The following is a 17,432-nucleotide window of genomic DNA, read 5'->3' on the forward strand; positions in this document are numbered from 1 at the left end:
CAGATATCACTGACCCTAACTAGCTACGTTCTGAAACTCTTCCCAGGCTTCCTTTGTTAGGACCAGTTGATTCCTGCACAGAATATGAGGCTCTTACAGTGTAAGACAGAAAGTTTATGAAAACAAAGAAGAGAGACTAAAAGCAATCTTTTCCCCATTATTACCTGATTCAGGCAAAGTACGGTTTTGACCTGAGAAATGTTACTCACATTCTGGGATTAGGCTACTGATAGTACAAAATATTTCTGTTTGGCAAAGATACCCAAATATGCTCCCCTGTATGCAGGTATTTAAAATGCAGCGTAATTTTAAAAATCACTTTAATATTATGAGAAATGGCCAAGCACTGGAACAGAAATAATAAAGAAGAGCAATTAAAGCAAGAAACAAAGCTGTGAGACGAGTGCGTGAGTGCTTGTGAGATCTCAGGTCACTTCACGTGTGAACGTGTGATAGCACGTGTCAGGCTGGACTAGCTGGTGAGAAGGAGACCCACAGGGCGGGTAAGAGGGACCAGGGTCCAGGCAGGGATATGAGAGAGGCTGGGGGCTTGTGCAGGTGTCCGAGGGATCTGCGCCTGGGGGTATGCTTGTGAGCCTAGGAAGAGAAGGCATGTGCGTTTTCACTCGTGCGCTTCAATCCCCATCAATCAGAGAAGATGGCTGTGCTTGTGCACTCACTATGTAAGTGGGTGCTGTTAAAGTCTCCAGGTGCACCAGCCTGGGATCCAGAGGACAAGGAGGAGGAATCCCCACGTCCTGGGGACCACCCAAGGCAGCAGCTTTGTAACACCCCTCAGCACAGTTACTTGGCATCAGGAAAGGCAGGCACTACAGTTGTTCGTACAGCCCTAATTTGACCTGGGTTGTACTTGTGTTTCAAAATACTGTCTTTAATGACATGATCTCATATATTTTTTCATACTCAGTGTACAGGACAGACGATGCTTACCTAATGAGTTGCTGCATATCCTTTTTCTGTGGTTCCTAGGCCTCATTTACTGCACGACATTCAAACCTTAATCTGAGGATGAAGTGATTAATTTCCTGTGGGGTCTGTCAACAGAGTATACAGGTGCTTCACATTCAAGTGATATTTTCTTCCCTCTCCAGATGTAGGACTGAGGCACACAGCATCTCAGTGAAAAGTCACAGCTGCAGAGCCTGTGTTTTAGCAAGTCAGGAGCATTAAAACAGGGAACACACTATTAGTTTCCCCTCTGCAAAGTCTGGTTTAAATACGTTTCCTAGCAGATACAGACCTAACTCAAGTTCTCCAGAGCTGCACACTGCTGCCTTAGCCATAAGACCATTTTTTCTGCACCTGCAATCCTTTGGCATGATACAGAACCCCTTTTAACTTCTTTAATTAACGAGAAAGAGGTATGATTGTATTTTTATTACACATTTTTGTGCATCACTAGAAACAATGCTTTGCAATAGGATATATCATGCAATATAATACAAAAAACAAAGCAAAAACCCCACGCAATGTTTATATAGTCTCATCACTAATATATCTCCAGGCACATGTTGGAGAAGATAAATATGTTGCCCCTATCCTGCTGATGAGGAAGCTAACACACTAAGATATGAGAAATGGTTTGCTCTGTATCACCTGTCAGGTGAATGACTCAGCTGAGAGAAGAGCCTCTCACTTATGAAGCAGTTTTTTCTTCAGGATTCCAAAACATTTTACAACCATAGATATTATTTACTGTATCATCTACACATGGATAAATTCAGTTGCAGAAAAACTACACTGTAATCAGTGAGAGAAGCCAGTCCCATAACTCTGCAGTCGGTGAAGCCCATTAGATTGTAACAGGCTGGGTGGGGAAATAGTTCTGAAAATGCCATCCAAGTTTCTGCATAACTCCAAACAATACCTACATGACCCACATGTAGAAATGTATCTCTTTCCATAGTTTAGCAGTTTATTCAGCAAAAATACGTTCCTCAGGCATATTGTTGCTTAGATTTAAATATAAAAATATATTTCTGTTTTTTGGGTTAACAGATATATCAGAAAAGCAAGAAAAGTCAAGAAACAAAACTTTCATACAGGAACGATCAATTTATAAACAAAAAACCCCCAACCATACTTCTTAAACAAAATCCTCAATACAGACTTTATTATTCCAGAGAAGTCACTTATCCTAAAGTGAAACATAGATATTAATCCAGATGAAGACTCAGGCCACACATCATATGCATATTCTTGACCAACCAAACACAAAAATCTCATATAGTTATACCCCATTTATTGTCTTCTGGAGTTTGTAACACAGAAAAATAATTAATTTACCTGAAGGTGTAGGATGTGTGTTGACACTGCTCTTCCTGAACAATTGCTACTTGGTTAAGAGTTTGTATATTAAATTTTAACCCTGCGTACACAGACACAGGCAAGGCTTTATTTCCTGTTCTTCACAGGAAGGATATCTGTAATCCAGTAGTGAAACAGAGACGTGACTATCTTGGTATGATCTGAAACAAAGAAAACAAATTCCTCCTGAAATACCTCTATGACATTTCTGAACATTAAAGCAAAAGACTTGTGCGAACACCTGTTTCCATTCAGGATTAGCATTTCAGTAAAACCAATGCAGATATAGGAGCTTGAAGACTAGTACATATGAATTTCTAGATAAACAGGTGCATTTTCCTTTAGGACGTCAGTTATTTGCATGAAAAACAATTTTGGTTCTATATTTTGGACTGTCCTATTTGTTATGATTCAATAATTCAGGAAAAAAGGAGATCGAAATGACATGATCATATGGGTAAGGCTAAAAGAGTGCAATCTTCTCCATTTCTTTCTGTCTGGAAAGTAATTTCACACATTATTATTTAACTTAAAGTAGCACCTAGAAGCCCTAGTTGAGAATGAGTTGTCTTGTACAGACAGTTGCATTAAAGCCTCAAAATTCCATGGCCTCTGTCTTGATTCAGAGATTATCTATGTGATTTCATTTATTTTTAATGACAGGACTTATCACATAGCATCACATTTAAGATGATGCTATAATGTTATACTAATATAGATTTCATATTTCATTTCCTTTTCTTTGAATGTTCATTCATTCATTCCAAAAAAAAGGTTAATAATTTTAGGGCCTCTGTGTATCCAGCCTGTGCATTGTTGGCACAGAGTAACTGTATTACTTCCGGTCTGCAAAATGTATACCCCACCCCCAGCAACAGAGACATATATAAAGGACAACTCTCCACAAAAAGGCAGTTAAAAGAAGCTTCTAGCTCTTCTGTGAGTAATAATTTCCTAGGCAACAAGTGAAGAGTATATCTGAGACTTACACTAACCAACAAAGGGAGAATGTTAACAGATAATGGAATGAAGTTGATGAGTAGAAGCTGAATGAGTTCATAAATTAGGAGATAATGACTTTTTTTTTTAATTAGGTGATCACCTATGCTTTAATAATTGATGTGAAACAAGAACTAAGTAGCCGTCATTTCTAAAGCTACAGTTTCCAACCGGTAAATGGAACATTACTTCCCGTCACAGCTCTTCTCTTTTGCCCGCTGCACTGTGCAGGACCATGAGGGTGCCTGGCTTCTTTCTGCAAGTGGCCACTGACTTTCTGACAGAGATCAGCCAAACCCCCATCATGAGAAATGCATGTCTATTTGACTTCTAAACATTCTCTTCTCTGCATTTTTAGAAGACTTTAGGTAGAAGTAAGTACTTTTTGTTAAAGACTACCAAATAAATGGAAATAGTAATAGGGCATTTTGTTCTTTTTTATAGTCTGAGAACACTTCTAATAGCCACGTTCAAATAAAAACTCCTGACCAACCTCAACTTTGTATGATTGCGGAAGTACAAGGTCAACGGTAACTTGATGGTGTAACTTGAAACACAAAGTATAAGGTAACTTGGTGGAGGACAACTAGACAGAACAACCAGTATCTCTCAACCATGGAGATTTTCTTGTTCAAGTATATTTTCTCATTTAAATGAACAGTTAAAGAAAATACTTTAATGTTGATCATTTTTGTGTTTCAAACTCCTTAGCAATTTCCTCTTGCTGCAAATTTTTTCAGATCCTACCACCAACCTTGTTAGACCTTTCTTTGATATGACTGCAAATATTTGGATCTAAGAGCTTAAGATAAAGAAGAAACTTTTTTTTTTTTTAATTGTTTCTATTTTTCTTTCAGTTGAACAGTGATTCCCAATCTGAATAACATGCTAAGAGGTGTGAAGGACATACCACAACAAGGTCTTGAACCAGTGGTTTTCAATTTGCGGTCTGCAGACCTTGGGCAGTCCACAGCTTTACTCTAAAGGGTCTGTAAAAAGTTACTAAAAAAAGCAAATTTATCATCAGTAGACATAAACTTGCCAAGTGGGATTTAGTAGCTCCAGTGGAAAATTAGATGAAACCATAACATATATAAATAGATGAGGAAATAAAAGATATATAATGGTATGTTTACTTTGTAAAGTTTACTAATAGAGAATGTGCACTTATATGAAAGAGATGGATCACATAATTTTTTCCCTGCTCTTTCCGTCCTTGAATTAAAGACAAAACTGAACAAAACATAGCTCCCATTATTATTATTTTGATGCTGGCACCTTAAGAAGAATTATAACCACAGGAAAAAGGGTTAACAAACTGCTTCTTGAACTAAAACCAGGGTTATTTTGTGAAATAATACACCTTGCTAAAATAAGAAAAATTGTTTTCTTTTCATTCTGTTGAGAAGGAATGACCTTTTCTTCTAGTACATCAGGCCCTAGCAAAACTAAATAAAACACAAAAAAGGGAAGATAATCAAACTTGTAAAAAAAATTGAAATTATGATGATGTACTGTACATTTTTATCTTCATAAAAAGCCCTAACCTGTATTTCTATAACAAGAACTTGAACTTGCTGGAACAAGTTTTTGTAATAACTCTTAACTTTTATCACCTGTTTATTGTGAATGAAATCTAAAATTAAAAAAAAATGGGCAAAATGACTTATTTTTGAGCAAAGAGTAGGGAAAAAAGTATTATTAAAAGCCTAATTCAAGGTAAAATTTCAAAGCCATATATTGTCATTTACTAGAATTCCTGAATTACAAATAGAATGTATTGTTAAACTCTGCTGAGGCAAATTAGCAGGTGTTTGATTATCCTTTAATAATTTATAACAATGCATTTTCCTCTTTCTTATGTTGTTGTACCTCATGAATATCACATCAACTACTATGGTTACACCACTGTGAACTTGCAATGAGATTAGAATTGAGCCCAGAGTGACAGCAGTTACCAGGGAAAAAAATTAACTGGAAGAATAGACAATTTCAGTCTGTATCAGCAGAAACATAAATGAATTAAAAAAATCACTCAGAAAATTGTTTTCTGCTTTTTCAAGTGATACATATATCAGAAAATTAGGGTAGTTGCACAGTTTGTTTCTAATTTGCTTCTGTTTTCTCTTCTCTCTTCAGTTTGACATTTCTGCTATATAAAAGTAAACAGAGCAGCTTGCCTGAAGGCTACAAAACCCAACAGAATTCCTACTGTATTGAGTAGAATTTGGTTTAAGGTCTGCAAGGAGTATTCTGAATGTGGTCACTTCAACAGTTCCATTCTGATTTAATCAACAGAAGCTGAATTAGGTCATTTAATAAAGGGACAATACCATTACCCCTATTCCTGCTGAGTCCTACTTACTTTGCAATGTGTATTACATCCAATGAGACTGATTATAATTAAGATCATGAATTCTAGGCTTGAAATTAATTATTGAATGCACAGAAGGATTTTCTTTCATGTATATGTGGATATTTCAGATCTATCAGAACCCTAAGGGTTGTCATACTCTGTATGTACAGGACATTTTCTAAGAGTGTCGTTTTCAAAAAGTATCAGCTATGAACTCTACAGGCAGGAATTCTCTCTTTTCTATGTTTTTACAATGCACAGCATGCAGTAGGCTCCAGTCCTGACTGGGATTTTTAGCCACTATCACAATGTAAATTATTTAATGATGTTACAAGCAGTAGTCTCTTCTTTGAAAGTTATTGTAAGCCTCTGATGGCTATGATCTTATTTACTGTGTTACCACACTACTACCAGCTCAGTTGTTATTCTTCAAAAGACTTAGAGCACTATCAAAAATGGTTGAGATTCTCTCGTGCCATAGCAAGTGCTCTCAACTCTGATTAAATTCTCTGGGAGACAAGAAAATTCAGCACATCTTGTAGATTTGGCTGATGCTGGAACAAATGTACTGATGGCATGTAACAATGACTGTTTAAATGAAGACTACTTGGAAAATGAATTATTATACCTTCTATGGACTACATGCTGATCCCACATTCACTTGAGAAGCTATTAACTGTCCAAGAAGAAATTCTACTAGAATTATAGGGGTTATAATAAAGAACAAAAGGACCATGAGTGAAATCAGACTTTTGCCTCAGGGGTGAAAAGATTTAGTAAGAGAATAATTTTTCATTTTATGAATGACGTTAAAATATCATTTATTATAAAGAGTATTATAAAGAGTTTTTACATAATCAAAAGTATTTTTTGTAAACTTAAACCAGATCACAGAATCATAGAATTGTTAAGGTTGGAAAAGACCTTTAAAATCATCAAGTCCAACCATCAACCCAACACCACTATGCCCACTAAAACATGTCCTGACGTGCCAGATCTGCAGGCTTTTTTGAAAACTTCCAGTGATGGTGACTCCACCACCTCCCTGGGCAGCCTGTTCCAATGCTTGACCACTCTCTCAGTAAAGAAGTTTTTCCTAATATCCTAATATGCCCCGGCACAACTTGAGGCCATTTCCTCTTGTCCTATCACTAGTTAGTTGGGAGAAGAGACTAACACCCATGTCGCCACAAACCCCTTTCAGGTAGCTGTAGAGAGCGATAAGGTCTCCCCTCAGACTCCTCTTCTCCAGACTAAACAAGCCCAGTTCCCTCAGCTGCTCCTCAGAAGACTTGTTCTCCAGACCCCTCACCAGCTTCGTTGCCCTTCTCTGGACACGCTCAAGCACCTCAACGTCCTTCTTGTAGCAAGGGGCCCAACACTGAACACAGGATTCAAGGTGCAGCCTCACCAGTGCCGAGTACAGGGGCACAATCACTTCCCTACTCCTGCTGGCCACACTAGTTCTGATACAGGCCAGGACGCTGTTGGCCTTCTTGGCCACCTGGGCACACTGCTGGCTCACGTTCAGCTGGCTGTCAGCCAGCACCCTCAGGTCCTTTTCTGCCAGGCAGCTCTCCAGTCACTCCGCCCCAAGCCTGTAGCGTTCCATGGGGTTGTTGTGACCAAAGTGCAGGACCTGGTACTTGGCCTTATTAAACCTCATACAGCTGACCTCGGTCTATTGATCCAGCCTGCCCAGATCCCACTGCAGAGCCCTTCGACCCTCCAGCAGATCAACACTCCCACCCAACTTGGTGTCATCTGCAAACTTACTGAGGGAGCACTCGATTCCCTCATCCAGATCATCAATAAAGATATTGAACAAGACCGGCCCCAAAACTGAGCCCTGGGGAACACCGCTTGATGTTTATATTCAAACAAAAGCAAAGTTGTAAATCAAACTTCTGCATGCAAAATCTATGTGTTGAAGAAGCCACATAGGTGACCAAGAAGAAACGAAATAATGGGCTTCACTGATTCTTATGGATGTAAGATTAATCCTTAACTGGATGAGTGAAATCTTCAAGATAAACAAGTTAATTCCCATGATTTAAAAAGTCAACAAAGAGAATGTATTAGAAATACGCTTTAAGCATGATTAAGCCTTAAACCAGTCAAGATTTAAAAAATGTTTTTTTAAGAACCTGGATCATCTTGTTCTCTATAGTTGCTGCAAAGTATGAGAAGTTTCATAACCAGACAAGAAACAAGGAAAATCACTGTATTTTTGGTGGGAATTACGCTTTCAAATCTTGTACAAGCATATATTTACCACTATATAATTATTTACAGCTTCCTAATAAAAAAATCTGTGATGAATCTGAATTTTAATCCACACAAAAAAGAATATCAGTGAATGAACATGAATGAATAGTACCTACCAGGAGGCATCATGGATTCTTCTTGGAATTGTTTCAAAGCATCCTTCAATCTCTCAATATCCTGTAGCAATACAAGGGATTTCAGCTGATGCAGAAGAGTCACATCTGAGGAAGAGATGGTGCGAGATTCAAGATACTGTAAAAGCTCTTGGGCAGTTGCTGAATTTACAGCAGAATCCGTGCCTTTTGATTTATCTGGAAAAACGATTGGAAAACCACATTAAAAATACTCAGTGAGCACAGAGAATTTTCCTGATTATACTTTATTTTCAAAGACAGCATCTTCCTTTTTAGTATAACTTACCACCAAATATCAGGTACTAAAGAGCAGCTTGCTCCTTCCACTTTTAGTCAAACATTAAATCAATGGTAAGAGGGGAAAGTATCAAATGCAAAAAGTAAAAAGCAAAGCACTTCTGGAGGCATTCAATTACCTTGTTACTGTACTTTTATGTTTTTATTTCAAAAGCAAAGATATTACAGCATGCAAGACAACAAAGAAGGACATACATTTTTTCTACAGTATTAAACATAAATTCATCCTTCCATTCCACTAACAATGTATAGTCTGTCCCTTTAACTCTACTGTTTTTACCAGCAAGCCCAGCAAGCCAACTGAGAACAGATTTTTCTTGATTCAGCTTTCTGCCATAAGTACAAGAAGTATAATCCAATGTGACCATTTGAAAATGCTGCTAAATGCAATAGCTTCCAATTTTATCTAAAAAAAATGGGGAGTGTTAAAGTCACTCAACTATAAAAGGCAAATAGCATAATGTCAGATCTATACATAAACTGGGATTTGCCTAACAAGAAAGTTAGTCACACTGATTTATGGATGTGATATCTTATCTGCAGATGAACTTTCTTTTACCTGAGAATTTCTCTCTGTGGATTCCAAGGTCCTCACTGGCTCAACACTCCAATCTTCAGGTTTGACAGCAAGGCCAGTGGGTCTGTCAACCACTGCTAAAACCTGAACTTGACTTCCAGGAAAGCTGGAAGCTCAACACTTTTTCTTAAAATTCAACATGCAACACAGCTGTAGATAACTGACCAGGTTTCTGTTCTGGGTCATGTATTAATAGCAGAACTGTTAACTGAGTTTACAATCTTGCTCAGTCACCCTGTAGTTACACTACAGCAAATGCATGTAGTTTAGCTTACTTAAGCAAACACTGAAGTAGTAAAATTCTTATTTCTAGTGATGGAAATACATTAGCCAGAAAGTAGGATGGATTTTGAATGCTAGGCTTAGTATGAAGACCTGACACAGCAGAAATATTTTAACAGTAAGCAAAGAAAATTCTACATATAAATCTTGAGAAAAAAAATTAACATGAAATCCCTGATGTCATCTTAACAGGGTTTTAAAAGTAATTCTGTAGTCAAAGATGAATGTTATTGGACTAGGAGCTGACAGCTTTGACTTAAGGTGGACTTATACAGGTAGGTAAGCTGTTTAATATTCTTCATTCAGCTCTACAAAGACAGTCAAGGCCATGCACTTTGAAAAAATCTCATTGCTTTTTTCCAGTTTTACAAGACAGTCATCATTTTAAAAGGTATGTTCTGAGCTGAGCAACTAAAGAACACACCAGCTTGCCCTTAAGAAATCTTATCTAGTGATGCCAACATAATCTGCTGTATGTACACATAATTACTATCCTTACCATTAAAACTTCATTATCTCTGAAAGGCATTTATGACATAAGCACCATACAAGTAGCTTTTTAGGAAGGCAATGGAAGAAACATACAGCAGGAATTTCTCTGATTTTAGTGGTCAGATGAACATTCAATAGGCCATTAGGGATAACATCCATGCAATCCTTTTTAAAGTGCTATGGAATGTGCATTGAGCATCAGTTCACATTCATCTTGTTCACAAGTGCTTTATGTCAATACACTTTCCCAGTGCCAACAGTATCTTCCCCTTTCCTCTTGGATGCTGTCTGTGTGGATTTCCTTATATATTGCAAATAAATCTCCTGGGAAGGAGAACTTTCTGAAAAGTAGGTTGGTTCAGAGATAGTAAGCATGAAAGTAGTTTAGGATAGCAATTATTGCCCTCATTAGAAGCTCTTCTGAAAGCAAGTAATCCTTCTGGATGTTTGCTTGCAGAGGAAAGAAGAATTTGGTCCACTTTAACCAGTGTATTTACCCCAAGTGCACTGGAATGCTTTAAAAAAGAGCAAGGAATATTACGTATATTTTCAAAGACAGAGAAACAAAGCGATTAGGACCACAGTTTTTTATATTGATGTGAGTTCTTACATAGTCATGTACACACCACAAAATGGGACAAATACTAAGTACTCGCATGTCTTCCTGAGGTCAGAAGAGACACTTCTCTAGTAGATTTAGCCCATTCTACAGCAATAATAAGTTCACTTCTATTTTCCCCTCTGTTGTAATACTCATAAAAAGAAAGGAGAAAGAGTGGTACATACTGTCAGCAAAATAAATTTGTTGTGTTGCCTGCAGGAAGTCCAGAATGCTATCTGCCTTTTCATCGATATCTTTTAAGCCTGCTGCTTCTTCTCTGTTGTTTTTGTCAGGCTGATATGTAAAATCCACACCAGTAGGTTTTGTTACCAGGCCAGCTGCTCTCAATTTTTCTTTCTGTCGCTTCTTTTTCATTTTCCTCTTTTTGTTTTTGCTTATTTTGGGACTGTCTATCTGCTGCAGCTGTAAATTATCTTGAACAAGAGTCTCTTGCATTCCAGATTCTGTTTGTTCTCCATGTAAATTATTAGAGTTTTGCAAATTGTTCTTTTGTTTCTTCCTTCGAATGCGCTTTCTCTTGGTTTGTCCTTGATACTCTTCCTCTGCAGATTCAAGAGAGACATGATAGTTGTAAATAAGAAGATCTGTAATAAGCATTTTGGAACTGCATACAATGAAATATTACTCCTTTCAAATTCTGGGATGTCTGAGTGGCTCTAACCTTACTTTTATGCTTATAATGCCTTTCAGTACTACAATGTCAAAGACAGCTTTTCTGAATGCATTGAGTAAGAAGACAAGTTCTTTCCCTTCTGCTTTCAATAAAAACTTTACTCTCCTTCATGCTACATATTTCACATGATATTTACTTTCTTAAGGCAGGTAATATTGTTCTATCAGAGAGTGAGGTCAAAAGGATCGCCAGGGCAAAAAACAGTATGGGCAAGCTGGCGGACATGCGATGAGAGAGCTCCCCAAAGAGCCCCATGCCACCAGTTGGTAGACTTGACCAAAACATAAGAAGAATGTGTGTAATTCACAAACAAAGACAATAGTGCTTGTATCAACAATATCCCTCCATGACAGTGCTGTGCCTTAAAAAGACCAGGCATCTGTTTCTGATTCTTCTACTTTCTCCTCCTCAAACATCCTCCTCCTTTGGGATACCTTACTGCTAGGTCAGCTTTGGACATTAACTTTATAGGGAAAGAATGCAAGGCATCAGTGACCTTGGAAAGGAATCTCTGATCTCTTTCACAGCCTGTCTTGGTTCTGTCATTCCCTTGCTACGTTATAATTTCCTAATTCTTCAAAAGGTTCACATGTCAATGGAAAGATGCCCCTCTTGCTCTTCAAGACAGCTTTCATGCTTCTTTACGCAGATCTTATCCCTGTACACAAAGTCAGAGTTCTTAAGTCATCTCTGACCCTGAAACAACTACCTCTCCCACACACTCACTTCTGAGTGTGAGCCCTCCTGGCACTAGCAAGGGAAGACTGTCAGAATCCATGTTCCCTTTGACTGCACTGCTGTTGAAGTCTATATTTGTGCCTATAATAATTCCTAATTACCTGAAATTCCCTCTCCAAGCTCTAATAAAATCCTCACCTGTTTAAACATCATGGAGTGCAGAATGCCAGTGTTCTTCTAACATCTTACTCTAGAAAGTTAAGCCATTTATCCCTCCCTAAACCTCTGCCTGCATGTTTCCAAATTCCTCACAGTGCACTGAGCCCAGTGCTCTTATTTACCTGGTTTTAGACCATTTCCTCGGGGTCAAAGGATCTTTGCTTGGCTAACGCTGGTGTAAAGCAGGAGAGACACCTGAAGCTCAACGCTTGTTTCCGAATGATCTGCAGAGTCTCCTGAGCTGCTGCAGATGTTCTCAGCTTGTTTGGCCTTCTCATCACTCCTCTCCCTACCAGTCTTTGCCTCTATTTTCTCCATGGTTGGAGGCCCTCTCTTTCATTTCCGTTTCTTTTTCTGTCTTGAACTCTGTCAGCTCTGAGCCACTTTCTTTAAATATCACAACAAGACTTCCAGTTCTTTAGCTGAAAGATGATTCACAGCAATTTTCCATACTTTCTATGAAGAAAGCTGCATAAAAATAAATCTGCTGTATTGTAATTGAACACCACAGCATGTTAAAGACACACCAAATATCACCTCGTGCCCACAGTGTGCAATGTTTCGCACGCATGGTATTTGAGCTAAATATCTTTATACATGATTTGGACATATGGATGTGGGAAAAAGAACGTCTGTGTCATCCTGTAGGAATAAAATATCAGAACTGAAGGCAGATATGAATGGTGAAAGATGTTATAAACAAAACATCAATGTTTCATCTTAAGATTTAATTTGGATTTTCATGGGAGTATTTGTGTTATAACAGGCGAATTTCACAGTAAACATAGATACATTATTCTGTAAAACTTCTCAGCCCTCTGTTAACCTGAACCACACTGTTTGCTAATAAAGCTACTCTAATCTGTGCTCTCAGCAAAATAGCCCAATGTGCTCTTTAAGCATCCAAGAATCACTAAATCTCTGCAAAACTACTGCATGTTGTGCAGCCAAGCACCCTCAATGGGTTTGAAGCCACTTGAAAAAAACGGTGCAGAAGGTAGAACAGGGCTTAAGATAATAGATGCTTTGAGTCAAATCCAAAAGTTTGCTTATCCTTGGTAGCGCAGGACAGCAGAAGGTCTGAAGAGACCAGGTTGAAGCTGTCAAAAGGCAGAATGAATGTAGTCCTCCCACATATGTTACTAAGATAAATACCCAGTTGAAAGGAAATCAGAACTCTGCTGAGTTTCCTCCAACACAGAAAACAAATCAAACATAAGACTTTACCTAGTTCTCTTGAGGACTTAAGCTGGCAGTCCTCTAGCAGTTTTCGTCATTCTTTGCCCCTTATTTTAATATCTCTTTAGCACCTACTGCTAGATGTGTGGGAGCTACTAGTGATTCAACATCAGGAACAGATGAAATTAGGTGTTGACAAATGCAAAGCAATGCACACAAAAGGGATTAATTTGAACAATTCACTGCTAGAGTTAGAGGGAACTGTTATCAGCTCAGGAAAAACAAAACAAAAGCCTGACCTGTGTATCAGTATGGAAAGCTCAATGAAAATATTTGCTCAGTGGGTATCAGTGCTCAAAACAGCAAACACCTTGTTTGCATACATAAGAAAGAAGATGGAAAATAACAGCATGGAAAATATTCCAAATCCATTATACAAATCTGTTGCACTCTTCAAGCTTGTAATGCTATGTTTCTTAGCGTAATCCCAGCACAGTAAGACTTTGGCAGACAAGAGGAGAACTCTCACAGAAGTTACCAGAGAAAGAAACTCCAGAAAGACTAGTATGATTTGACTTGAAAGAGAGAGTAATAAAATGAGCTCTGTTTCTGCCTCCTCATGCAAGAGCAAGGTGACATCTAATTAATCTGAGCAGTTTCACAAGCAAATAGAAGAAAGTAAATACTTGTTTTACAAATGGTAGAGTTAGCTTATTGAATTCACATGTGTGTGGTATGCACAGAAGCCAAGAGCTTAATGGGATTCAAGAACTGGTCATTTATACAGCCAGCAAGGCTACCTGATTATAACAGCTATACTAAAATACAAGTAAGAGTTGGACAAGAAAGATACCATAGATACCACAAGAAACCATAATGTTTAGGCCACAGCCCACACAATGATCTTAACAAATGAAATGTTCAGTGGGATTCACCTCCCACAACTTTAGTTGTCTGAAAAGAAAATACTCAGTGCATACTTAGACCTATGCTCCCTCTGATAAACCAAGAGACGCTAGCATCTTCAGAAAGCAATTTACCTCATCCTAAACTAGCTGGGACGGAAATGCACCCTGAAGGTCTTCATCTCTCCCCCCCCTTCCATTAACTGCAAAGGAAATGCAGACAATGAATTTGGACTAGATGCTTGCAACAACTGAAAAGAATTAGTCTCTTTTACAAAAATTAACAGTATGGAGGAAGATGCTTCTTAGCACGAGTTTGCTCATCAGACTGATTTTTACTAATTAACAAAAGCCACTGTTTTATGAAGAAAAAACAACGAACACTTTTGACTGATTCTCTACATTTCAAACCAGTAAGGAGGCCTGATAAAATTTCAACAGATATGAATTTGGTTCCAATAATTTTTCTCACTGCCTGAAGAGGTTTGTTATATCAAAGCAGCATAATTATAACAAATACAGGGGATATATACTGCACAAGTAATCTTAGTAAGTGTTGAATACATATTTAAGCAACGTCGATAGGAACATCAGCTTTTGGACCACACCAACTATAGCCACAACTGCAGCTGCAGCTTGTCCTAATTCCACAAGAGCTGATGATTCTTCTCCTTCTGTTCCATAATGGCCTGTCTCCTCTCTCCCTCCTAAGACCCATCTCTGCTCCACAAGTGGCTTAATTTATCACATAATCCAATTATCCAGAAGCAATTGTCTTTAACCTGTTTAGTCTGGACTTGGTACCCTCTCAGACTGAGCAAAGTGGCTTCCAGACAGAATGCCCATATACATTTTCCAGCCACGGTCATAATTTCATAAGCATTTCTTTCAGCCTTAATAAGAACACCCTCCTCAGGAACTGTACGGAGTCAAAAATAACTGTTCCCCCGCCCCGGATTATTTTCAGTCTAGATTACTTTCCTGATGCAGTTTACCATGCAGCTGCACAGTCACACTAGCCTGACTGACAGAATGATATGGAAGTGGGAATGAGTAGCCTGAAAAGGAAAGTCAGCACCAAAAGTAAAAGTCATCTTCTAACAGCCTATCTCATCTGGTATGAAACATTGAAGTTTTCTCCACGCAAACTGCATGTCTCCTTAACAGAACAGAGGCAGAAATATCTCAAAAAACAGACTTAAAATGAAATAGAAGACTCAGTTTATAGGTATTGCTTATTGAATTTTGATAACGAAAAGTGAGCACATCCAGTTTACATCAAGGAAAAATAGAAAATAATAACGATTTACATCAAGACTCCAAATAAGCTGACTTTAATTTATTAACTTCTATTACATTAGCAAGTTATTTTGTCTTCATCATTAGGGCAGCTGGAGACACAAAGGGATTAAATACAGAGCTTAACATAGGCTAACAGCAACAGCAGACAGTTATCCCCCATCCAGACTAACCATCAGCATGAACACATTGCTGGCAACTTGGTGACTGAAAAGATGAGCTTCCTCAAGTTTACCTGTATTATTTCAGTTCCTTCAGACAATGGCAAATGGAAACATTCAGGGAAAGCATCATATAAGAGAATGAAAAATGGAAGGCTATTTACTTAGGTGTCTGCAAGTCTAAGGCATGCAAAGTTCCAGAGCATGCCAAACTGAAGTTTGGCTTTGAGTATCTGAGAAAAAGCTCATCAAACTAGGGATTTTTAAAAATCAGGTCCCTAAATATTATTGGAACAAATCTTTAGAACAGCACATTTAAAAAAAAAAAAAAAAAAAGGAAAAAAAAAAAAGATGCAGCAGACTGAGGAAAAGATAGTCAAAGAGTATCATCTAAGCTTCAGAAACATAATGTGCTCATCATGACTCAAGTATGGTAGCTGGCTCTCCTGTTCAAGGACCAAGTCCCACAGTAGGCTTTCCAGATGTTGTTCATAGTAATTTTGTTCTTTTGTTCAGATGAAACAGAACATGTGCCCATCCTGATTTTCCATCCAGTTTAAACTCTTTTCTTCTCCCTGATATACTGCATGGATTTCCCATGCTGTACCGAGTAGTCAATGCTGAGAAATTTAATTTTGGTTTAGGATCTTGCAAGGGAAAAAAATAATGTTATTTTTAGTGCCAATTAAGATATCAGCAGCTACAATTTGGCCAAGAGTGAAAAGCTGTGGCTAACAAATGCAATAAAATTTAATGGTTCATTAGAATAAAAGCATTACTGAAAAGATCTCACGAGCACAAGACAACAGTAATATTTTTACACTTTTTTGGGGGGGGAAATTGTTTGAAAACAGAAAAAAAAAAAGCACTTCAAAGGTTTTAGTAATCTAGAACACTTTTGATGTTGGAAAAAATTGAAGAAGACTGGAAGCTGTTTAGGACAGGGACCATCTTTTGTTTGTTCATTCATACTATGTTTGTATATTCACAAACAAATAATTCATATAAAACTGGCAAATGTTGCATATATGCTGCCTACCACAATAGAGTACTACCTCCTGGATTAAAAGCAAATCCAATTAACAGTAATGACAATAGTAAGTAAAGGCAGATATCATGGTCTGCAAGTCTTGAATCCTAACTGTTTATCTGACTGTATATACAAACTAATTTCTCTTATGTATAAGCTATGTCAAACTCCTGCCATAAGAGGAACTGTACTTGGTCACAACAAACATCTACTTAGTACTATAACCTGTATCAAACAATAGCCATACATCACATTCAAAATAAGGGGAACTTTGGATTTATACAGTCGTATAATGATGCTCCTTCTTTTGTACTTCTTACCCTAATAATTGCCAACATTTTATTTGCTTTTTGACCGCTGTTGAGTGCTGAATTGTTGTTTTCAGAGTGAGTTAGTAAAATCTTACCCCTGCCTGGTAACAGGCAGCTCCGAGCCCACCATTTTGCAGGTGAATTTTGACTAGTTATTTTTTCCAAAGTGTATCACTTGACAACTATCTAAAATGTGTTTCATCTGCCATTTTGGCATATCACTCAATTACATTGCACTCGGTTCTTGCCTTTAGTTAGTGCAGTCAATATCTGTGTAGCCATCAGTTACCTTCTAACTTCACTATTGACTCTTTTTACCATCAAACACAAGCCTCCAGTTGTGACCTCCCTCTTTTTTGCAGAACTCCTGTATTCTCTTCATCTACTTACCTACTCTGGGACTTTCCCTTTCAGGCTATGTCTGTGTGCCCCCTTTGCTGAGAGGCTTTATCAAAACCTTTGTGGAAATTTGAGGAAACCACATCAGCTGTAGCACTCTTATCCGCCTATTTCCTGGCTCTTCAACAAACTCCAAGTCATGTATAGATTACCTCTTTGCAAACCTTGTGTTGATCTTTCCCACACAGACCACAGGTTTTCGAGCAACGACAAATCTTATTTT

At 37.9% G+C, this 17,432-nt stretch overlaps 1 protein-coding gene across 1 annotated transcript in view; it reads right to left on the reverse strand.

Annotated features, from left to right (window-relative positions):
• The window catches only part of ERICH1 (glutamate rich 1), a gene marked incomplete at both ends in the record, with an annotated part of 98,591 nt that overhangs the window by 24,619 nt on the left and 56,540 nt on the right, over positions 1 to 17,432 (reverse strand). The window contains 2 exons of the mRNA XM_081998009.1: positions 8,068 to 8,262; positions 10,520 to 10,897. Coding sequence (XP_081854135.1) covers positions 8,068 to 8,262; positions 10,520 to 10,897 — 573 coding nt within the window. The remainder of the gene's footprint in view (positions 1 to 8,067; positions 8,263 to 10,519; positions 10,898 to 17,432) is intronic.

The sequence above is a fragment of the Phaethon aethereus genome (assembly GCF_964289735.1).
Source record: "Phaethon aethereus genome assembly, chromosome: 3".
Classification (NCBI taxonomy): domain Eukaryota; kingdom Metazoa; phylum Chordata; class Aves; order Phaethontiformes; family Phaethontidae; genus Phaethon; species Phaethon aethereus.